This window comes from Ruditapes philippinarum, unplaced genomic scaffold (assembly GCF_026571515.1).
Source record: "Ruditapes philippinarum isolate M1 unplaced genomic scaffold, ASM2657151v2 ctg9860_1_1_1_1, whole genome shotgun sequence".
In the NCBI taxonomy this organism is placed as follows: domain Eukaryota; kingdom Metazoa; phylum Mollusca; class Bivalvia; order Venerida; family Veneridae; genus Ruditapes; species Ruditapes philippinarum.
The window spans coordinates 1-25,901 of NW_026855610.1; the positions used below are offsets into that span (position 1 = coordinate 1).

The 25,901-nt window shown below is 33.6% G+C and overlaps 1 protein-coding gene across 1 annotated transcript; it reads right to left on the reverse strand.

Moving 5' to 3' along the window:
- Positions 1-8,032: 8,032 nt before the first annotated feature.
- LOC132743875 (nucleolar MIF4G domain-containing protein 1-like) lies at positions 8,033-25,290 on the reverse strand. Its single transcript, XM_060732454.1, has 15 exons — positions 25,012-25,290; positions 22,988-23,119; positions 22,136-22,280; positions 21,251-21,316; positions 18,965-19,799; positions 18,580-18,605; positions 17,993-18,181; positions 17,523-17,644; positions 15,203-15,296; positions 13,584-13,814; positions 13,045-13,170; positions 12,545-12,672; positions 11,608-11,772; positions 10,521-10,652; positions 8,033-8,884 (listed from the first exon to the last, which is right to left on the reverse strand). The coding sequence occupies exons 1-15, from the start codon at positions 25,201-25,203 to the stop codon at positions 8,609-8,611; spliced, it is 2,859 nt and encodes a 952-aa protein (XP_060588437.1). The 5' UTR covers positions 25,204-25,290; the 3' UTR covers positions 8,033-8,608.
- Between the last annotated feature and the right edge of the window lie 611 nt (positions 25,291-25,901).

Here is a 25,901-nt window from a genome sequence, read left to right on the forward strand (position 1 = left end):
ATTGCAAAATTATAATAAAGAAATATATGCTGAAATAAACAGAAAATCTTATTTTGTGCTATTTTAGCCCGATTTGAGTGAAAAGCGTTGCAACGCTTTTCAATTTTGGATCATTTTTGACGATTAGAATAACTATTCTGGAAAAAATGGAATAAGAGAACACATCTTATTGCTTTAGATCTACATGGAAAGGAACGTTGATCTCGAAAAATCATTTGAACCACGCCATGACAAAACCAACATAAGTGCGTTTGCGACAAGCATAGATCCAGACCAGCCTGCGCATCCGCACGGTCTGAACAGGATCCATGACGTTTGCTATCAGTTTCTCTACTTGTAATACGGTTTGTAAGCGAACAGCATGGATCCTGATCAGACTGCGCCATCAATGCTGCTATTTTAAGTAGGGTTTTGATATTTTGGCAATGATTTCGTGCATAAGTCATTCGCTCTTAAGGATGTTTAAGTTTTTTTCTATAAATAACAGACTTTAATTTTATCATTTTTTCTCAACATTTCGTTTATAAGTATAATACATGTAATAAACAAGCTTATATCTCTTTCTTACAAGTATTTTGAAAGTATTCATGTTTGATATTCAAACAGTGTGTGACCTACAGGCAGCAGTAAGATATATCATAGAGCTGAGATACATGTGTCAAACCCACTGGAACCCAGCACAATGTTGGGATAGTGACAAAAAAGCAATTATTAAAAGTCTTGTTTAACGAATCGTGCTTAATATATACATAATAAATATTGTGAATAAGGTGCGATATTTTTAAAATTGCTTTTTACACCATCCTAATATTGTGCCGGGTCACTATGGTTATAGCGATACATGTGTCTCTATTTGGAGTATTGTTTTAGAATAAAAATACATTAAAGGCCCTTCATGCCTCAGAAATGGGTTTGACTTTTATTTCTTAAAAAATGTATTTTGGTGTACTGATAGTTTCCATTATGTGTACTTATTTGCAAATTACCTGAATAGTTTTGTTTCATCTGTTGTTTTTTTGGCAGTTGGTACAGTTATAGTGATTTAGGTTTTTGAATGGAAGTCAAAATATTACTCGGTTTTACGTTTTGCTACGTTTATTACAAATGATTTCAGATTTATCGACATTTTCTTCAGAAACCAAGCATATAACATGTTCTAAAACCTTCATTTAAACGCTATTAATTCATATTTGTCCTTTGTAAAGAAGTAAAATTTCTTAGTTTCTGAGGGATAATGTACCTTTAAAATCTGTGTACATGGTCACCCAATAATCAGTGCTGGGTACAAACCAATGTATGGTTATGTAAAGAAATCCATGTTTTTATACAATTTGTACATTTATATGTGTTGCTTTTTATTTCACTTTAACATTTTTAAATTATTATTATTAAACCAGCCATTAACTATAAATGAGTTCTTATTAAATCAAGGCATAAAATGTGAAATACATGCATAACGATATTCAAGGTTCAGTGGGTTAACACATCTCCTTCCCGTACTCGCAAGATATGATACAGATTGAATTTAGTTAGCTCGCAATGAATCATACAGTGACCGGAAGTAACAGGTACTTGTGCTCACAATAAACCAAACAGTCACCGGAAGTAACAGGTACTTGAGATCGCAATAAACTATACAGTCACCGGAAGTAACAGGTACATGTGACCGCAATAAACTTTACACACTGAATTTTAAAAACTTTAAAAAAATGATTCAGTGATTCAGTTTACTCACGGCGCAACTTTTTAGAAATGTTTAATGGCTCTACCGGTGAACTTCAAGCAAGGTCCGGGCTCGAGTCTCACTCAGGCTGCACATTTTTCTCACCATGTAAAATAATACTATTTTAAGCTCACCAGAACTGAGCTATTAGTATCAAATGGGGATGCTCCGGCGTTTGCGTCAACAATCGTCTTCTTCTCTGAAACTACTGGTCAGTTTTACTTCAAATTTGGTCTGTAGCATCATTGTGATAGTCACACTTAAATTTGCTCGTGTCATTTCAATTGGGCCCTTTTAGGGGTCAACAGCGCTAAAAGAAGAAAAAGCTTTAAACATCTTCTTCTTCAGAACTAATCGATGGGTGATCACCATACTTTGTATGTAGTATTCTCAGGTAGTCTTTTATCACATTTGCTCATATTAATTTGATTGGCCCCTTTTAGCTAACAATAGAAAAATATTTAAACATCCTCTTCTACTGAATTAATTGATAGATGATCACCAAACTTTGTCAGTAGCATTCTTAGGTAGTCTTTTATCAAATTATCTCATATTAATTTGAGTGGCCCCTTTTAGGGGCCGCTTAAGCTAAAAAAAACTTTTAAACATCTTCTTCTACTGAACTAATTGATGGATGATCACCAAACTTTGTAGCATTCTTAGGTAGATTTTTTTAATCGAATTTGCTCATATTAATTAGAGTGGCCCCTAAATGGGGCCTCTAGAGCTAAGAAATAGAAAGAAACTTTAAACAGCTTCTACTGAACTAATTGATTGTTGATCACCAAACTTTGTCTGTAGCATTCTTAGGTAGTCTTTTATAAAAAGGCTCCACAATGACCTTGGGCTATTTGTGAAAGGTTCCTTTTTTACTATGAAGAAAAAAACCCAATCAGTGTCGTGGCACTATATAACCAGAGCACAAGTTGAAGTTGTGCTGGATTTTGCATTTCGGCAAGTTCATTGGAAAAAATTATTTTTTTCAACACTGAAAAAAATTTGTTTCTGGCGAGCGATTCAGGGCCATCATGGCCCTTTTGTTTTATATACTGAAATATTTAAACGTACATACCACTTGATAATGTCTCAAAGCTGAGAGACAAAATTGTTTTTGACTACGCTGTACAATGTATATCCCTAGAACTTTAGCCTCAATCGCATCTTCTCGGCCCTTTCCGTCAAATTTCGGATAAGAACGTTATTACTTATGATAGCCGAGATGCTCTGATTGCTTTAGCCTGAGCTTTTCGGTGTCTGTGAGTATGATGCCAAAATCAATACTTTTACAAGATACTTGACGCAAGCGTCTCAGTATATTACATACACTAGATGCAATCGTCTGAAGGATATTGATTGATTCATTGGAGTTAAATCCGTACAAAAAAATACCGCAGGGAAATCATCGTTAATCTTTAAATGGAATACAAAGTATTCTGCATGACATAAACTACAGTGTCAATATGTGAATATGGATGCTAAACAATAATATTTTCATTTTCTATCAAGTCATATGATCTTGTAGAACCTCTGTATTTAGAGTTTCCAGCCTGAATTTTGACCCTTAATTCTTACAGAATTATTTTTTACGGTCAAACCGTTGTGAAATAAAAGTAGATCGCCTGTCAAAACTTTTCTAGTAATTCAGATTGACCTTTATATACAACTTTAGTACATAAACTAATTTCTTTAAAGGGCCATTGTGAACGAGAAATGCTTTTATTCCTATTTTTCAAGAGCAATCATTTTTTGTGAGATTTTATAGTTTCCAAAAAAGAATACTCATTGACTCATTCCCTTGGTTTGCTTTTTTATTACAATTGATGTCGAGTCTTTCACAAGATACTCGAAAGTCGATAGTTTAAAAGTTTGTAGTTTTATAACCAATGTATTGATTAAATAAATGATAGTTGATATTCACTCGAGTGAACTGATAAAACGGATGATTTTGATTTAATATACATAAGCCTAATTAATTCAGCTATAAACGGTTTGACCCATTTCAAAGATGGGTTCTTTTGCTACTTTAAAACCATTCCTGGAAAAAGACAATGCCAGGACAAAAGTATCTCGATGTCCCTTTAACAAGCTTAATTAGTTGAACTTTTTCTATTAGGTTTTAAGTCGCAAAACACTTTAAAGTCTTCAGGTGCCCCAATCTCCAACGCAGTGATCTCCCCTTACAGGATTGCTGACCATAGCGTAACCAGTGCGCGGAGTTTGCAGGTGCCCCTCTGAGCATTATCTCGGGGCACCTAGCTGTAACCATGTCAACTGTTGGAACTCCGCTTGGCGGGAAATCTTTTAATTTACACCGTCTTGTTATTAATCAAACACGGTGGGGCTAATCGAAATATCAATGTTGTTTGCGATATTATGGACAATAAAAGGTAATTTCTATCAAAGTATAACAGAATAAGATTTTTCGGGAAAGTCAAATTTATAGAGTATATATGACTATTTTATTTAAAATGAACGGAAATCCATGTCTTATCTCGTATGTTGACTTATAAAAAGCATTTGGTTTGAAATGATATGTTTAAAATGGCCTCATAACACTGCACGTTTGTAACGTCGCTTTTCATTGGATAATAGGGACGTTTATATACATGATATAGTTTAATACACACGGAAGCTGTCAATTAATGAGAAAAATCATATTGTTTCTATAAAAAAGAAGTTTGTTGTATTATAAATTTGTTATTAAGATTCTAGCGGCTCGGGTTAAATATATAAACAACTGTTTATAGGAACATAATATTATAGTCTGTCAAAATTCTTTGTAAATAATGTGTTTTGGTTTTATTGGGTTTTACGTCACACCGACACAGTATAGGTCATATGGCGACGTTCCAGCTTTATTGGTGGAGGAAGACCTCATGTGCCCTTCCGTGCATTATTTCAGGCACGAACGGGTACCTGAGAAGAACCACCGACGTTCCGTAAACTAACTGGATAGCATCCTCACATGAAAGAATTCAAAGTCTTTGTCGGGATTCGAACACACAGCGGTGAGGGACAAGTGGTTTGAAATCAACGACCTTTGAAACTAATAATACACAGTTAAACTTCCTTTGCTCGAACTCGGATCGCTTGAACACACCGGCCAGTCCTGGCAAAAGTTTGACTGTATGTACAGAGACTCACAATGACCATCATTGTGCAATAACCGGCTTACATCTCTACATAGTATGTATGGATTTGGGATAAAATCATAAGACTTAAGTACAAAATTGTATTCCTCAACGACCACCAATCGTTTATAGATTTAATGACAAGTTGGTGTTGAGGGGCAGACACCTTAACCACTAGGCCACTCAATCATTAATATTATATTTTCATCACAAAGGGTGTGCAATTATTCATGAGTCACTTTTATTCATCAACTTTACGTTTCCTGGAAACTTTAATCAAGTCCCCATGGTAAAGTATTCTTCGATTTTCGATGCAGATTTTACAAAAAAATGTATATAAAGTCAACACAATACTTTTGTTGACACTTACATTCGTCAACATGCACAAGCTTGGAAGTAACGGACAGAGTAATAAACGGTAGCACCGATGTTTACCAGGCGTTTAATATTCCTTATGCCAAAGTTGCCACTAGTCATCAGGGTGGGTGTAGTTAAACTTGGTACTAACTGGTACATTATTCAATTACCTATTAACCCCCCACCCCACCCCTTTTGTTTAAACTTTGTGTCAAATTTCTTGCAAACGACAGATCAGTGCGGTTGATAACGCAGAGGATACCATTTTATTGTCACAGACAATGGCATTTAATTGAATGTGTGATTGATGTACTCCACGTCAAATACATTATTGGATAAATGTTTATGTGTTCTCCATTGTATGAATTATGATCGTCAATAAGAATAGCAATTATTAAAATAAATCATAAAGCTTTTTCTAGCATAAAAATGATGCTTGCTATATTATCAATTCGTTATAAATGTTTCTGACAGGTTATATGACCGTATATAAACGATTGTTTGGAAATATAACTAGAGCAATTAGACAAAGGTTATATTGCAAACAACAGATTATATATATGACCATGGGGGTATTATGTCGCCTGAAAATAATACTGTATAAGCCATATGCATGGCAACTTTGCAGCTTTACTAGTGGAGGAAAGCCTAACTGTCCCTCTGTTAATTATTTCAGGCATAAACGGGCACCTGAGAAGAAACATCGACATTCCTTAGGTAAGCAAGAGAAAAAAATCTATTTTTAGTACTGGTGACATTGACCTTGACCCAAGTGGGCCCCAAATTCCATTCAATGGTAGAGGTCCATCCAAGGTATCATCCAAATATGAAAGACATCAAGTCAGAAAGGCTGTACAAATCTATTTTTAGCTTTGGTGACTTTGACCTTGACCCTAACAACCCTTAACTACACCAAAAGTAAGAGATACTATGAGAAACTGTAGGAAAATAAAGCATGGAATTATAAAAATAAAACAACAATGTTACTACAGTGGTTATCTCTATGGGAGCATAATAATAAAACAACAATTTTACTCCAGTGGTTATCTCTATTGTAAAAGACCAGATAAACAAACATGCATAACAAAATCTTTAACAATTAAAGTAAAAACTGCTAATTATAATGTCTATAAATGGCATATTTTATGCCCCTTAAATCTATAATTAACTGTAAATTAATTGCATTTGAGTGGGACCCAATATCAGAAAGTATTTTACATTAACAGATACAACAAGAGCCCGGTTTGAGCCGGGTGATGCTCCCCGAATAGCTTTTGGACACAGGAAAGTACACCTCTTGTAGTTTCAAAGTTATGTCCGTGGAAAAAGTTCAAAGTGCAATAATTCCAAAATTAGGCAAGGCAGAGTTACAATTCTTTGCACTGCACTTCTAATCAATGTGATCTATCAACCTACAAAGTTTCTTGATGATATCTCTTATGATTTCCGAGTTATGTCCTGGACAATTCAAAAAGTAAAAATAAACAAAGGGCAATAACTCCAGAATTAGGCAAGGTAGAGTTATGATTCTTGTGCACTGCACATCTACCCATTGAGATTTATCTACCTACAAAGTTTCATGTTGATATATCTCTTATAGTTTTACAGCTATGTCCTGGACAAGATTTTTCTAAAAGGGGAGATTATTAAAAAATAAGGCTTAACAGAGTTATGGTTCTTTTGCACTGCACCTCTACTCAATGAGATCTATCTACCTACAATGTTTCATGTTGATATCTCTTATAGTTTTAGAGTTATGCCCAGGACAAGATTTTTCTATAAGGGGAGATAATTCAAAAACAAATAGAGTTATGGTTCTTTGACACTGCACTCCCCCTCGATGCCCTCTACCACTGTATGAAGTTTCAACAAATTATCTCCAAGGGTTTTCAAGTTATGTTCCGGACAAAGTTCAAGTTCAAAGTATTAAAATAAACAATGGGCAATAACTCCAAAATTAGGACAAAAAGAGTTATTGTTCTTATGCACTGCACATCTACGCATTGAGATCTATTCACCTACAAAGATTCATGTTGATATCTCTTATAGTTTTAGAGTTATGCCCCGGACAAGATTTTTCTATAAGGGAAGATAATTCAAAAACCTGGCAAAATAGAGTTATGGTTCTTTGACACTGCACTCCCCCTCGATGCCCTCTACCACTGTATGAAGTTTTAACAAATTATCTCCAAGGGTTTTCAAGTTATGTTCCGGACAAAGTTCAAGTTCAAAGTATTAAAATAAACAAAGGGCAATAACTCAAAAATTAGGACAAAAAGAGTTATTGTTCTTATGCACTGCACATCTACCCATTGAGATCTATTCACCTACAAAGTTTCATGTTGATATCTCTTATAGTTTTAGAGTTATGCCCCGGACAAGATTTTTCTATAAGGGGAGATAATTCAAAAACCGGGCAAAATAGAGTTATGGTTCTTTGACACTGCACTCCCCCTCGATGCTCCTCGAAATTTTTCGGGGAGCATAAAAAGTTGACTCTCATTTGTCTCAATTTATACCCAATAATGTGGGATGTTAACTCTCCCATGTCAAATACTGGTGGAAGGTGGACCTGTGCATTATTTCAGGTACAAACAGGCACATGGTGAGAACTCCTCTCTATATTACATGCACAGTATAATTATGTGTCTGGTTTAAAGCTGGACAACTCCAGATGAGCAAAAATATTTCAAGAAATTCCATTTTAAGAAAAATGTATGAAGATCTTTAGAAAAGTAAAAAGATTCAATATTTAATTAATTATTTACATGTTATTTGCGATTAATGACTGATTTTGCAGTATCAATCACTAAAATTCTATTGCGTTACTAATGCAGTAAGAGGTATTTATGTATTTTTTTACCTCCATTTACGTGGATTGTAAGTGCTGTTTGCAATGTGTAGATTACTTTCTTTGTTCACTTAACAATATTTTACTTTTAAAAACATTTTCAAAATTTTCAGGAAAATTAGCATGAATCTGGGGGCATCCTGCTTTAATTTAAATCTTAAAGGGACTTCACTGACGTATTTTGACACAACAGGACTGGAAATAATTGTTCAAGATTAATCATGTCCCATTTGATGTTTTAAGTGTCCCAGCTGATCTATATAAGAAATTCAAATTTTAAGCTTTTAAGTTTTTACGCCTTTGAACCTCAGTGGAGTTCCTTTAAGCTATTCAAGGACACTATGTCACTTACCAGTCTGTAGACATATTTACCATGCTGGATTTGCATCCTTAATTAATTGATTAAAAACATGCTTTATTGATTACATATAATCTGCCTCCATCAAAGTAACACCTGACTTTTCCCTCGTGACAATAAATGACTAACGATATCGTTGCAATAAATGATCAACACTGTCAACTCTTTCGACATATAATCTTCCTCCATCAAAGTAACACCTGACTTTTCCCTCGGGACAATAAATGATCAACGATATCAACTCTTTCAATAAGTTTTGCACTTTTAGTCTCGCTCTTTTTACCCACAAGAAAATGTCTCAAAAACAGTCGTAGTCCCTCGTTGAGGGGTTTTAGTTTGTCAATTTGAGCTATACGTGTAAATGCTGCCTCTACTTCAGATTGTGACTGTTCTAATAAGAGATCCGTCAGTAATTGTTTCAATAAACGCACCATTCCTTTCTCTAAAGTTCCGAACGAAACTACCTGTAATTAAAAAACAAAGAAGAATGTGACAGATATCAAGGATAGCTGAATATTATGACAGCATGAAAGCAAGATGAACAGACGATCCTTATCTACCTCACCCCACCCCACACTCCTACCCCACCACATCCTCGCCCTCTTAATACAGCATGCCTACAGATTGGAATTAAACTCACTACAGTGTTACAGCAGTTCCTCTAGACTTGCAGATATCATGATCACAAAGTAGAAAAATATCCGATTTTTCACCGATTCTTACAGTTTTCATTTATTTTTGTACATAAATCAAAGTGAATAGATGTAAAGTGCAATTCGGCAGGTGAAAAGGCACGATTTTAGCATTTAATCATTCAAGCACCTATATATCAGAATACAGAATTTAATGTGGTGGTCCATCACTATTTTTAGTCTCACTCCTCCAGATTCATGCTAGTTTTCAGGATTTTTTTTAATGTATTGAAAAGTAAAATATTGTGAAGTGAACAAAGATATTGATTTACTCATTGAAAATGGCATTTACAATCCATGTAAATTATGAAAAAAAGGTCAAAATCTGCAAGAATAGCCCTTACTGAGTTAATAACACTGTAGATATATGGTTATAGATACTACAAAGTAAAGTATTCATCCCATATAAGACAAAAATTATTACTGGAATCTTGAACCTTTTTACTTTTCTTAAAATCTTACTACATTTTTCTCAAGTTTGATTTTCTTGAAATATTTTAGTTTATCTCAAGGCACCTTTAATGAGGGCATTAAAAAGAGAGTGAAAATATATCCGAGAAAAGACTGTCCACATATCTCAATCTGTTAAGAGTGTGAGATATGTGATCTCGACATTGTGGGTTCGATTCCCGGACTGGCTTACTAAAATTACAGATGAGACTTTAAATCAAGGTCCCGTGTATGAGTGCTGAAACATTTGACATGTTAAAGAACCAGGAGAGGCTTCTGGAATAGGGTCATCTTTCTGTATCTGTATCTTGCACTATCCTCCAAAACCTAAAATGACTAATACTCTTCTGGAGGTCTCGCCCCTTATAGGTAACTGATGGCGAATATAAATAAACTCAAATAAACACATTCTAGAATAGTAACAACCTGCAGCATTTCAATTTGCTGTGTTAACTAATTTGGCCAGGGTTCCATATTTCCCATATTCCTTATAGAAAAATTTTAGAAACTAATAAGAGGGTAACGCATGACAACGTTCAAACAATTTTAAAATTTCATTTAAAACCTACTAGTTTTAGGTATTCAAACATCCAAAATCAAACACTTTTTTAAGCACATTCTTCCATGTTTAAGCACAAATTGTTGCAAATATATCATTTGTAACAAAAGATAAATTAAAGTATCTTTTCTACTACATGTACCACACTAAAGCATATTTGCAGCTAATTTAAGCACATTTTAAGCACTTTTTAAGAAAGTAATCAAATTCAAGTATTTTTCAGCACTTTTAACTTTTTTAAGCACTTTTTAACTGTATGAACCTTAAGTATGAACAACCCCTTTTCCGTTTTTTATACAGAAAGAAGTAATACAAGGTACATGTACAAATTGTATAACATAATAAAAAGGGCAATAACTCTTAAAAGATTTCTCACTATATACAGAAACAGTTACTTACCTTTAATATTGACAATGACTGTGCTTTATTTACGATAAGATGGATGAGAAGTTTGGATAAATTATTTCTGTTGTGTTCCGAGAGACTCCCAATCTCCTTAAACTTGTCCCATATACAAAACTGGAACGCCATCTGTGAAATAACAACATTCTAAATTAAAGCCATTTAGTTTAAAGCAGCCTGCCTCCAGATTTATGCTTAATAATTAAGTGTTTTCATAATAGCCTTGTTATTGGACTGAAGACTGTCATATTAGCCTGAGGCCAAAGGCGACTTTAAAATGGCGACTTTTTTCAATGAAAAAAAAAGCAGACTCATAATGGCCAAGCGGGAGAGCCAATCAAAATTCTCCAATCTCATAATAGCCGAGTTTTCTCATAAAGGTCCATCGTCGGATACCCACGATTGATAAACATGTTACATAACATGCAATCAACCGTGGGTAAAATGAATCGATTTGCGTCGATATACGGCAACAGGTGCGTAAAATATCTACCAATGACATCGCGTTTATCAAATCTATATTCTTCAACAGCGGAGGTAAAAAAACAATAAGAAACAAAATGGCAGCGCCCACGGTTAAAAACTGTTGTACGTGTCTTGCTAAAATCAATGGCAAAAAATATCGCCAAATCAGTTCTTCTGCAAACAGATATCAATCAGAAAGGAAAATATCACGCTGTAAAAGTAAATTATCTATACGTTCTTGCTGTAAATCGTTTAATTGTTTCGATGTTGAACTATTCACGTCGTCTATGGTTGTCGCAATAGTGTCTGTAATACCGAACGTCGTACAGAACGAGCGTTTTGATTGGTTTTAATCGCCTCATGAAATCGTGAGGAAGCCAATGAAATAGCTGCCTTTGACACACCTCTAATCGACTGAATATCGGCTAAAAATCCCATGGCTGATAAATGTTAATGGTTCGGCCGTGGGTATCCGACGATGATAAAGGTCATACTTTTTGAATAATGGCCTTGTTTTTATTTTCATAATGAGCGATGAACTTCATTTGAAGTGAAAACATGCCTGATATTGAAAAGTTAATTTATAATACCTGATAAGTTCTATGATAATTTGTAATACCTGATAAGTTCTATGATAATCGCAGAATTTCTGGGCCAGGTACGAGTAGAATGGATTATATTTCTTCTCTTGTAGACAACAGTCCATGATAACGAGAATTATCTCTTGTCTCTGACTCGACTTCAGTCCAAGCTGTATCAACTTCTCAAAAGCGTCCAGATAGTCCTAGAAATACAATATCATATAAAATGTATTACATACCACTTTAAAGATGTTTTCGTAAGTTTTTCCATACTCATATAGGCATAATAGACTTGCTCCAGATATAAACATTTTGGATTTTTCCCAGCTAATTCAGGTGGCGGGTACAAACAAATATTTACAGTTACAGCCTTTCGAAATTGAGCGCAACATGTTGACTTATCTATTGTGACCGAAGCTATAACAATAAAAGTTTGTTTGTATCGGGGTATTAGCATGGAAAAACCCACATTTGCCCAGTTCCGGAAAACATCTATTAAAATTGTTCTGTAGAACTTCTTTCAACTTAGCATGTTATTAGAATATGATAATAGTAACATTTTAAGCGAAAATGTCTGGGGTCAAAGTTGTTGTTTAAGATTATCTACTGGTGGGATAGACAAATGAACCAAAACAAAAGCTACCAGTAGAACAGTGTGCCCGACTATTGTCAGAGACTGATAGTCAAACAAGAGCCTTGACAACATAGAATTTTCTAAGTTAAAAAATGGGCCATTATTCTGTCAAAATTAATGTTATGGACCTTAGACATTGATCTCCTATTATACTTTCAAGTAAGTGTGTGAAGTTTCAACTCATTCGCTGCAGTAGTTTTGGAGATACCAGCTTGCACATGAAAAATTAATCAGTGCGACGCAGTGCCAGGGCTCTCCCTATCTGTTGAATTGTCGAGCTAACGAAATGCTAAAACAACAATCCTCCACTTCTCAGAATTGAAAAGATTATAATATTTTACCTCGCTGGTCATTATAACAAAGAAGATATTTCTGCGTATATCTGTGTTCATTCTCTGTTTTCTAGCTAACTCCTGAAGTTTACTGCTAACCTCTAGCTTCCCTACAACTGTACTCATCTTGTCTGAACCTGAAAATTCATTGTCAATGGTCTTTTTGTTAAAATGTCCAGTACATAAATGCATTAAAATGACCAATTGGAACGCTTCAACAATAGTTCATAATAATCTCGGACTAAATACTTAGTGAAAGTAGTTCTACAATGAGGTTTTAAAATTATTTGAGAAATGAACTAAAGTTTTTGCACATCAATGAGGACAACATATAATTATAGCTTGACTTTTTCTTCAAAACAGATGAGCTAAAAATGAAACATTTTTTTAAATCTTATTTTCAAATTCAAACTTTGGGCTTGATCATTTAGTATGAATGTAATCCAAAGGAAACTGAATGACTCAAGTATACGGAATTGAACAAAAGTACAACTGATGAAGAACTTTACCTTGATTATGATGCTGTACCTGTTTACCATCCCAGGCTGATCCGACCAGCCACCATTTTCCTTTTTCCTCAGCGTTCAGTAGATCTTCCAGTGAAATATGTAACTGGTTATCCCCAAACTGACCACCTGTACCAGAAATAGATAGCAGATTTCTAGGGAGCCAAGTACATTAACAAGCTTTATTTACCTGTGCTTTAATGATTTTGAAAAAATTATCTAGTACAAAAGATGTGAGTTTGCTTCACTTTGTGGTGATCCATATTAAGAAGTCATAACTTTATTTTTGGTTCGGTCATACGTCGTACCAACATATTAGAAGTCATATTGTGACTTTCCAGCTTTACTGGTGGAGAAAGATCTCAGGTGCATTATTTCAGGCACAAACAGGCACCTGAGTAGCACCACTGAAGTTCAATAAGCTAGCTGGATATCCTTCTCACATGAAAGAATTTGAAGGCCCTTGTCAACTACACTAACAATAAGAGTGCAACATCAGACACTTTCAATTGTAAATAATTTAACTCGGTCTAACTGATCACAGTATGATAAGAGTTTTGAGAGCTTTCTAAGATGATCGAGATGTTCCGGGTCATAGTTTGGTATTTTCCGCATGTTGTTATTTCGTATCGCCATTATCACCTCCAACATAAACCGGACACGAGACTGATCATTGAGCTTGGCCGCGTCCGGACTTCCTGCACGAGTCTGTACACTGATGATAAACTCTTTGAGTTCAATGGGACTGTCCTTACGTAAGGAGAACCCAACATCTGAATATAACATTGTAGAGAAAATGAATTTATATACAAGATTGCAGAGAAAATAAATTAACTTATCACACACCCGTGCCAATTTCGCGACTCCATAAAAATGGTATTGCACGGCCGTGCAGGTATTTTGACGTGACCTCATTAGCGTTATGCAAACATAGTGTAAAGACGCGCTAAATATTAGCGTTAAACTATAGACGCGTCAAAGAAAATGACTCTTATTGCACTTTAAAAGGTTTTTATTTTGGGTATGTGATAAATAGAATATTAAATTCGTGTAACTTCATTACCCCTTTTTCTTCAAATAATACTAATGAGTTGAAAAACACAGAGGGCCATAATTCTGCCAAAATAGACAAATTATCTCTTAAAGCTGCACTTCATATATATGAAAAAATAATATCAGGACACAGCTTTAAAACTTGAAAAAAAAAACAATGGGTTTTATTAAACTTGGAAAGAAGATAAACAATGACTTTTAAGCTTGGATGAAGTTAAACAATGGGTCTTATACAGTATTAAATTTGGAGGAAGATAAACAATGGGTTTTATACAGTATTAAACTTGGAGGAAGATAAACAATGGGTTTTATACAGTATTAAATTTGGAGGAAGATAAACAATGGGTTTTATACAGTATTAAACTTGGAGGAAGATAAACAATGGGTTTTATACAGTATTAAACTTGGAGGAAGATAAACAATGGTTTTATACAGTATTAAACTTGGAGGAAGATAAACAATGGGTTTTATACAGTATTAAACTTGGAGGAAGATAAACAATGGGTTTTATACAGTATTAAATTTGGAGGAAGATAAACAATGGGTTTTATACAGTATTAAACTTGGAGGAAGATAAACAATGGTTTTATACAGTATTAAACTTGAGGAAGATAAACAATGGTTTTATACAGTATTAAACTTGGAGGAAGATAAACAATGGGTTTTATACAGTATTAAACTTGGAGGAAGATAAACAATGGTTTTATACAGTATTAAACTTGGAGGAAGATAAACAATGGGTTTTATACAGTATTAAACTTGGAGGAAGATAAACAATGGGTTTTATACAGTATTAAACTTGGTGGAAGATAAACAATGGGTTTTATACAGTATTAAACTTGGAGGAAGATAAACAATGGGTTTTATACAGTATTAAATTTGAGGAAGATAAACAATGGTTTTATACAGTATTAAACTTAGGAGAAGATAAACAATGGGTTTATACAGTATTAACTTGGAGGAAGATAAACAATGGGTTTTATACAGTATTAAACTTGGAGGAAGATAAACAATGGGTTTTATACAGTATTAAACTTGGTGGAAGATAAACAATGGGTTGCATACAGTAATAAACTCCGAGGATGATAAACAATGGATTTATACTCACGTCTAAGCAGCAGTAGAATTATCTCAATATCTCTTTCTTGAAAACTCTCTGTTAATTTCTTCAAGATGTCAAATATAAGTACACTATAAACCACCTGTAAAATAACATTATTTTTTGGTTAAATTTTGAAATTTTGATTCTCGCAGAAACTGTTAATTGGTATTGCAACTTTTCATCTTTTACTGGTAGAAAACGACTTTGTAAAAATAATTAAAGAAACTCCACTGAGGTCCAAAAGTCTAAAATCATAAAAACTGCATTTCTTACTTAGATAAATGGAAAGATACACAAAAGATAATTTAGCCATACACTCGGAAATACATTGAAACTATTCTAAGCTTGTGAAAGCATTGCAACACTTAACAGTTTTTGGCATAATTAAATAAATTGTTCTGCTAAAACAGACTAAGTGAATTATCTGAAATTTTTGTAGTATAAACAGTAGCGTAAAAAGGTAAAGTCTTATTAAGTTCCAAAGATTTTTTTGGGCTCATTTTATAGCCAAAAATTCAGTCATATTCCCAATTTAAAAAATAGTACAATATTTTCCCAATCCACAGGAAAAAATTCCCAATTGAAATATTGAATAACAAATTTTAAAATCTTTGAAAATAAGAGCTTCCTCACTGTTACAGTGTTTAAATGTTTAAAGATGCCATCCTAGACAGTGATAATTTGCAATCATTTAATCACTGCAAAATTTAAGTCATGCATTTTTTCCCAATTTTTAACAAAACATGGGTCATTATCCCAAAACCCTGGGGGAAAAAACTCAGAGTTCAACTTAAAGTTATAAAGATTTGCACTAAGGATTTGGTAGCGTAAAAAGGTAAAATCTTATAAAGTCAGTTAACCTTAACGTTATAAAGATTTGCACTAAGAATTGGTAGCGTAAAAAGGTAAAATCTTATAAAGATACGCTTAAGGTCGGAGTTCACCTTAAAGTAATAAAGATGAGTCACAAGAATTCGGTAGCATAAAAAGGTAAAATCTTATAAAGTTGGTTCACCTTAAAGTTATCAAGAAGAGCCACGAGGATTCGGTATCGTAAAAAGGTAAAATCTTAAAAAGTTGGTTCACCTTAAAGTTATAAAGATGAGCCACGAGAATTCGGTAGCATAAAAAGGTAAAATCTTATAAAGTTGGTTCACCTTAAAGTTATAAAGATTTGCACTAAGAATTCGGTAGCTTAAAATGGTAAAATCTTATAAAGATTTGCACTAAGAATTCGGTAGCATAAAAAGGTAAAATCTTATAAAGTGGGTTCACCTTAAAGTTATCAAGAAGAGCCACGAGGATTCGGTATCGTAAAAAGGTAAAATCTTATAAAGTCGGTTCACCTTAAAGTTATAAAGATTTGCACTAAGAATTCGGTAGCTTAAAATGGTAAAATCTTATAAAGTGGGTTCACCTTAAAGTTATCAAGAAGATTCGGTATCGTAAAAAGGTAAAATCTTATAAAGTTGGTTCACCTTAAAGTTATAAAGATGAGCCACGAGAATTCGGTAGCATAAAAAGGTAAAATCTTATAAAGTCGGTTCACCTTAAAGTTATAAAGATTTGCACTAAGAATGCGGTAGCTTAAAATGGTAAAATCTTATAAATCGGTTCACCTTAATGTTATAAAGATTTGCACTAAGAATTGGTAGCGTAAAAAGGTAAAATCTTATAAAGTCGGTTCACCTTAAAGTTATAAAGATGAGCCACGAGGATTCGGTAGCAGAAAAAGGTAAAATCTTATAAAGTCAGTTCACCTTAAAGTTATAAAGATGAGCCACAAGGATTCGGTAGCATAAAAAAAGTATAATTTTATAAAGGCAGTTCACCTTAAAGTTATAAAGATGAGCCACGAGAATTCGGTAGCATAAAAAGGTAAAATCTTATAAAGTCGGTTCACCTTAAAGTTATAAAGATTTGCACTAAGAATTCGGTAGCTTAAAATGGTAAAATCTTATAAAGTCGGTTCACCTTAAAAGTATAAAGATTTGCACTAAGAATTCGGTAGCTTAAAATGGTAAAATCTTATAAAGTTGGTTCAACTTAAAGTTATAAAGAAGAGCTACAAAGATTTGGTAGCATAAAAAGGTAAAATCTTATAAAGTCGGTTCATCTTAAAGTTATAAAGAAGAGCTACAAGGATTTGGTAGCATAAAAGGTAAAATCTTATAAAATCGGTTCACCTTAAAGTTATAAAGATGAGCCACCAGGATTTGGTAGCATTAAAAGGTAAAATCTTATAAAGTCGGTTCACCTTAAAGTTATAAAGATGAGCCACCAGGATTTGGTAGCGTTAAAAGGTAAAATCTTATAGTCAGTTCACCTTAAAGTTATAAAGATGAGCCACGAGCACTACTATATTATCTATCAGTTTACCAGAACCATACTCCGCCTCCATCAACAACAGGTTAAACCTTTTAGCAAAATGTTGCAGGAAAACAGCTCCTACAACAGAAATAACAAATAACAAACATTTAAAAAAAAAAGAGTCTATAAAAAATTTGAAAATACAGTTCCTACTTAAGCTGGGACACAACATATTATATCTTGGTACCAGACTTAAAGTTAAAATCTACCCTTTTCTCTCTTAATCTAAAAAGTGGGATAAACCAATTATCTCTTAATTTCAAGTCCGTATTAATTTTGTGAGCTCCAATTTCTTAATTTCATACTGAAATCCCTTAAAACTCTAATGGACCATTCCAATTTCAAAGCAGGACAAATCCATTACAAAAATTCAGGTAAAGAGTTAACATTCAACCAATTGACCAATCAAAAATAAGATTTCTTTACCGACTTCAGATCCAACGTTCCCATGTAATATTGCCACCAACATCATCAACTCCATGGAAAGTCTATCAGGCGTCAGCGTTGGAGTGATACATGCGTCTGATATCAAATCAACCAGAGTTTCGTTGACGTCTGCTCGTGTTGCTAAGTACAATGTTCTATCTCTACTGATTGGGCATTTTTTCCACTTTCCTATAAAATGAAAATAATATTACGTGTATTTGGGTTGTTTTTTTAAAAAAAAAAAGAAGTTTCTTTTAAATTAAAACAAACTCTTATGCATGGGAAAATATTCTTACAGCTGCTGAGCATAAAAAAATATTAAATAATAAAAAAAAATTTATCACATCCCTGTGCTGCTTTTAGGACTCAATAAAAATTGTATTGCTCAGTGGTGTGTATATTTTGACGGAACTTCATTTGCCTTATACAAACATAGTGTAAATACGCGCTAAATGTAAGCGTTGTACTGTATTTTGGGTATGTGATAAACAGAATATAATATTCATATAGGTTCATTACTGAAATTTTTAACTCTTTGAATAAAATATCATGCTCGCCAGAGCCTGGCATAATATATTTTACTTCACCTCGTTCATTAAAATTCAGTATTGCACTTACAATTATTTAATATCCTCTACATCTAAAAAAGTATAATCAATTTACACTTTCTATTTATTTGGGATTTAACTCATTACAAGACTGGAGCAGTACCTTGCAGAAATCATGATCATAAAATAGTCAAATATCATTTTTTCGCCGATTATTACAATTTTCATTCATTATCATACGTATATCGGCGTGAAAACATGAATTAGACCGTTTAAAGTTTATTCTGTTGGGTACAAAGGCAAGATTTTAGTATTTTATCATTCAAGCACCTTGTACGGTATATACCGGAATTACGGTATTTAGTGTGGTGCTCCAATCCGTTTTTTTTAGTCTCAATCATTTATTTGAACAGTTATGTATTACCTATTTACAAGTCCTTTCAACTGTTTCTGCAGCCTCTCCAGCATGAATTTCTTCTTTTCGTCCGCACTTCCTGCCATCTGTAACCTCTTGGCTGGTGGAACATATGCCCCGTCCCCGCCAGCAGGTTTGTTATCCCTGATAATGTTACCCTGAGAATCTCGTAATCTACCATATATATCCTCCTTCAATTCATCTATGTCATCTTTGGATTTTCTTTTCTCAGTTTGGTTTGAATTTATATTGGTTCCAAATTCATTGTCATCATCAGCACTATCTTCATCATCATTTTCATCACTATTTTCATCATCATCATCAATTTCATCATCATCATCACTATTTCCTACATTTTCTGACTCAAGATTATCAGTATCATTTAAATCCTCATTAATTTCATCATCATCATCATCATCATCAAGATAATTTTCTTCATCATCATTACTTTCAATATCATCTAAAATTTCATCATCATTTTCGTCAATGTAATCATTTTCTTCACTTCCTGCATCAGAATCTTCATCATTCTCTTTATGTTCATCAGAGTCTGCAAATCTAACATTTTTCTTTGATTTTGCTTTCTTTTCTGCAATTATTTTTATTCGATCAGCTAATTCTTCCCATTTTTCCTTCCCTTTAATTTCACTTTCAACTTTATCACTGGTTTTAGCTTCAGATCTCAACAGATTCTTATCAGTTTTATCCTTTTCCACTTCATTGCCATCATCATCATTGCCATCATCATCATCATCTTCATCATCATCTTCATCATAATCACTGTTGATTACATCTTCAGCATCATCATCATCATCATCACCCATTAGACCAAATTCATTGCCTTCTGAAGAGAAAGGAAAATTATACATGAAGAAAAATGTATACTGGACTTGACACAATGTAGATTAACCTTTTACCACATATAGACGTGTTCTGACGGCTTTTCAACCCCCCCCCCTTTTTTTTAAGGCCTCAAATAGTGAAAAATGTCCTTTTAGGCCCCAAAAGTATAAGTACACATGCTGACCAACATTCTTGTAAACTTTCAGGCCAACAAGTCAAATACTTTTTGAGCTATGCATGAACAAGTTGAAAATTGCAAATTTATACTTCTGTAAGTCAAGGGCAATAACTGTAACAAAACTGAAAAAAAATCCACAGGCAAAGTCCCAGGTGCATAGCTTCACAGTGATGTTGATCATTATTCCTGTAAAGTTGGTTGATTCTAATTCAAGCACTCAAGGAACAAATAACAACATAATGAAACGGTTTTTACTAAGTCAAGGAAAATAACTCTACAAATACTTGATAAATCCACAGATGCACAACTAAATATGCAACCTTCCCGTAAGATTTAATGACTCTATGTCAAATCCTTTTTGAGATACATGCGACACAAGTTGAAAATTGCAAATTTTTACTAAGTCAAGGGCAATAACTCTAAAAATACTTCATAAATCCACACGAAAATACACAGGTGCACAACTACCCATGCTGATCAACATTCCTGTAAAGTTTCATGACTCTAGGTCAAATACTTTTTGAGTTACGTGCGACACAAAAGAGAATGGACAGACGGATGGACGGATGGACAAGGGTAAATCTAAATGCCCGCCACTAAAGTGGGGGCACAAAAAACAATGCAAAATAGTGATTTTTGGCAATTTTGAGATGTCCCCAATTGCCATGGTAACAAGAAATTTAATATTAAGCATGCTGTTACAGAGGCTATGGTCCAGTCAACATTTGTGCCAAGTTTCATTAATACAATGTATAGAAGCATTTTTCATAGTTTCATAGCAATTTGAACTTGTAACAGGAGGCTTTTCAATGAGAACAGCCATTTTCCACCAGATACTCATGCGGGAAAAGGTTAAAAAAAAATATTTGTTACCATTGGATTTAAAGTTGCACCAACACAGTTAAGGTCTTATGGCATCTTCCCAACTGGTGCAGTAAGACTTTCAGATTCTTTATTTGCATTATTTCAGGCATGAGCGGACATTTTAGCAGAACGACCGACATTCCATAAGTTAGCTTGATAACTTCCTCACATGAAAAAAATGCACGGTCCCTGATGGGATTCAAACACTCAGCAGTAAGGGGCAAGTTGGTGACCTTAACCAAGTCAGTATAACATAACTTATACCCATTGAGATGAAGAGTGAAAAACTCAGTCAGCAATTTTAACTAGTTATGCATCATTATTATTCAGCAATGCTCACAATTCTTTAACTACTCAACAGTTACTGAAAATTATAATGATTATGATAATGTATGTAAAACAATTGTCACCTTCATCCTCTTCTGCCATCTTTGTCATTGCCTGTAGTTTCTCGGTATCTACAACATCTAAAATATCTGATTTTATAAGTTAAAGAAATATAATGATCTAGATGTTATATGGTACTTGGCCTCACGTCGCACCAGCACTGAAAAGGTCATATGTTAACATCCAAGCTTTATTGATGAAGGAAGACCTCATGTTTGTTTGTTTGTTTTGGGTTTTACGTCACACTGACACAGTATAGGTCATATGGCGACGTTCCAGCTTTACTGGTGGAGGAAGACCTCAGGTGCCCTTCCGTGCATTATTTCAGGCACCTGAGTAGAACCACAGCACCTACATTTCATAAGCTAGCTGGATAGCTTCCTCACATGAAAGAATCCAAAGTTCCTGTCAGAATTCGAACCCAAGCGGTGAGGGGCAAGTGGTTTGAAGTCAACGACCTTAACCACTCAGCCACAGGCACCCCTAAGACCTCATGTGCAAGTACCTGGGAAGCATTACTGACGTTCCATAAGGTATCTGGATAGTTTTCTTACATGAAAGAAACCAATGCCCTGGTCCGATTTTAACCCACAGCAGTGAGGGACAAGTGGTTTGAAGGCAATGATATTGACCACTCAGCCACTGACACCCGTATTACATGTACATATATGACTAAAAGAAAGAAAATTTCGTAAAAGTATATACATGTCTGGCTCTCATAGATTTATTAGAATACATATCAGTGGTGCTTCCTGGACAACTCCGGGATTCTGGCCTAGAAAAATCCACTCTTGTCAATTACAAGTAACAAGTCAACATAATTAAGATAATAACCTTATCATTTTACACTGCTTTATAGACTTCACTAATGTGTAACTTTAACCAGTCTAAGAATTAAGAAAGGATACAGTCTAGTCCATCCGTTTTGAAGGAGAGTGGTAGTGTATCTTTTTTCTTCCTTTTATTAAGTCCAAGTTTTTTCTCCAACTCTTTGATCTCTTTGTCATCCCACATGTTTTCTACACGTCGCTGCTCTTCATGGGATTCTCTTTCCTGCGTAGATTATCATTATACTTTATATAAACAAAATTATTAAACATTCCTTATGGTGTGGGCTAATACATGTCCTTATGAATAATAAATAGTTATAATTCATAAGTTTGTTCTTAATACATGATATCCCCATGCATGAAACATAGGGAAAATTAAAGGACAAATTGATTCAGAACTCAAAGTAACGCTTCAATATTTCAAAGTAAAGCAGTCATGTTGAGGCACATGTGTATGTTGTGTCTAATTATGCAGACCGGAGCTTATCAAAAGAAAATTTATAACCAAGTTCAAAGTACCACACCAAGAGATAAACAGTCAGACGGGACAAAAAAAAAACATGTCTGTTTGCTTTTTTTGATGCCGATATAAATTTTAATACATTTTTTGTCATATCTTGGCAGTGGATCGACATAACCAGCTTTCCTGCATAACTAACCAAAAAATACTAATTTCCCCACAAGTGATTGACAACTCATGTAATCAGCAGTGGAAGACAAATGACTGTTAAAATTAAATCTAGATCAATTGTCACTGGCACAGCCACATAGCTATTGGTTAAAAGAACATAATAATTATTTTAAACCCTTTATTGTAACATCGTCATTATATTTATTATTTATCATAATGTTTGCTTTGTTAAATAACATTTTACAACAGACTACCTTACTAAACATGGGCTTTTAGATAAGGACGAAAGTTCCCCAAACCTGTTGTTTCTGTCTTTCTTTCCGTGCTTTTTTCTTCTTTTTCATGTCTTCCATTTTCTTTAGTTTGGCTTCTTCTTTCTGTTGCTGTATCGCCTCATTTTTAGCCTTTTCTATTTCTTCCTTTGAAGGAATCTTAAAAAAATATATATATAATTCATAATAACAATATTTTTTTAATATAAATATTGCCAAAAGTTTTCATTTACTTGGCTTCCTGTATTTTTGTTGAAAAACATGCACTGCTTTCTGTTTCAATTTGGAACACCTTGACAGTTCCTTACCTGAAAAGTTGCAATTTTTCTGGTGTGGGAATATCTCATGCCAGAAGAATTCCTTGCCAATTATCATTGATTTACATTAAAAATGGCTGCACCCACTTAGAAATGACACTGAAAATTTCACTGATAGGTAAAGAAATCTACATATTTATAATTGTTTTTGTACTTGATTTCTTTTTGTATATACATGTGCAGTCAAAAGCCATGCAAGCCAAAGCCCAGGCCTGCTTCACGGTCGCGGTCTTTGATTTCACCGTATGATATCTCCAAATTTTATATCTCGCAATTTTTCAGAGTAATAATAATAGTCCAGTATTGCGAGAGAAAACAGAAGCGGTGCATGAAATACCGTACGACACCTTTGTTTTTTAACTGACTTCCTTGTTCATAGGCTTTGTCTAATTTCATATTAATAATCTGGGTGAAAACGGAAGCGGTGCATGAAATAGCGGTGCATGAAATACCAGGTAGTCAAGACTATTCTCACCCTTACCAGTTCCTCCCCTGACGTTTCCTCCCTGACGGTTCTCTCCCTATTTTGGGGGGGAGAACAGTCTGCATATTTGCAAATAAGCAGACAGTTCCTCCCCATTTTCATTTTTTAATACATTATTATTGAAGTATTTAGAAAATGGGTAAGTTTATTATTAATTGATATAAATCAGAGACAAAAAATGTTTTGGTTGAAGTATAAAATTTAGATGTTTGATAAATGGGAAAGCCAATTGATATAAATTAGAGAAAAAAATAGCAGATAAGTAAATTTTTCTGATTTTTCATTTTATTTTTATTAGATCTATTAAATGTATACTGTTTATATGTTTAGTCATTTGAAAATAATTAATGAATAATTTACTTGATTACGATAATCATTATATAATATAAATTATTGTGTTGTTTTGTGTTGTTCTCTTTTCTAATAAATAAGAATAAAATTTATAAGAAAAAAATATAAATTTTAATTGCTAAATTTCATACTTTTGTAAAATGAAGACAGGAGTTCAATACACATGTGTGTTAAGTTTGCTGTCAAAGATAATTGAGGTGTTTGTTAATTCATTACTCAAGAATCAAGGTGTTGATTAGATTAAAATACTGTGAAAGAGGTGTTGATGAATTATAATTACAGGTGTACATCAATCACTGTCAAATAATCTTAATCTCTCACAATGAATGTGTTGATAGAATTAAAATACCCGGAAAAGGTGTTTAATTTACAGGCACTTTTCAGCTGATCAACATAAAACATAATATAAAACATAACTTAATATCAAACACATTCTTTTAATAATCTTCATTAAGAAATATTATTAGATTAAGTCAAAACTAAAATGATCTTATAAAAAAAAAATTGGGGGAGAACTGTCTGCATATTTCAAATTTGGGAGAGAACCGTCAGGGGAGGAAACGTTTTGGAAGAGAACCATCAGGGAGAGGAACTGGTAAGGGAGAGAATAGTCTGTCATTAACATTAATGTCATTAATGACACCTTTACGAAAAATCAATTATATTTTAACAGACCTCCCTTGTTCATAAATGTAGGCTTTGCTACAGTGGGGAGAATTGTCACTTGAGTGGAGTGAGTCGTTATGGCCTTATATGGGAGGAATTAACACATGAACAAATACGGAATCATTATCACCTTAAACAGTTAACACTAAAACGGCTCCATCTAAACAAATGCATATAAGGAACATGTTTACAAATGGAAAAAAGTACAGGTTTCATATCATATGATAACTTACTGCTATTCTTCTACAATAAGCGTCCTTTCTTGATTTCTTTTCTAACCTGGCTTCTTTTCTCTTTTGTTTACGTGTTTGTTTTGGACCTTGTCTAGGAAAGAAACGATCAGAGCGAGTCAACGTTTGTATTTCAGAACGAAACTTTTTTAAGTTTGGTGCGTCTTTTATTTTATTCTTTTTTCTTTTCGTCATTTTATCTGTTGGCAAGATGAGAAACGATTTAGGTAAATATCAAAAACGTGATATTTTCATTCCATGGGCGCAGCCATTATTGTTAGCTTGATTATATACAAGGATGACGATGTGGGAATATAATTCTCACTTTATTGACCAGTATTTTGAGACGCATTATTGCTTTACAAACAACTCCGTGGTGTTACTGGGGACAAATTCAATGTCTAACATATTCCAAAATCAATTTTTCTTACTGACATATACTGATAAGTAACTTCTTGTCCATCATGTACTTATAATATAAAAGTAACTTAAGGCGACAACAGACACTTTCCGTGGTACTCAAATAAATGTCATTTTAACAAACTTATTTTAGTAATTATTGTTATTTATTTAACCTTTGTGCATTAAATGTCATTGATCATCATAAAAAATAACATATTTGAAAAAAAATGCCTTTGTAAATGATATATTTTGAATAAAAATCCTAAAATTTTAAATCGTCATATCAAAGTCATTTTTTATTTTTTTGTCATCAAACTTTTGGAAAATAAACATACTTATAATATCTAGGGAACCGTGTCTCAAATTTTTTCCATCTTTTCTCAAAAAAATATTACGTAACGTCAAACATTTTATGCGACTTATTTCACCATACATATTACGTAATTAAAGATAATTAAGTCGCTGATTAATATGCAAACAAAAATCCCTGA

Bases quoted from the DNA above. Each gene is read 5' to 3' on its own strand.
- LOC132743875 (XM_060732454.1), bottom strand. From the start codon at position 25,203: ATGACGAAAAGAAAAAAGAATAAAATAAAAGACGCACCAAACTTAAAA. The intron at 18,606-18,964 runs GTAATACATAAC...AATAATTGTAAG, and splicing joins TTGAAAGGACTTGTAAATAG to TGCAATACTGAATTTTAATG. The intron at 8,885-10,520 runs GTAAGTAACTGT...TTTTAATTACAG, and splicing joins AGTCATTGTCAATATTAAAG to GTAGTTTCGTTCGGAACTTT.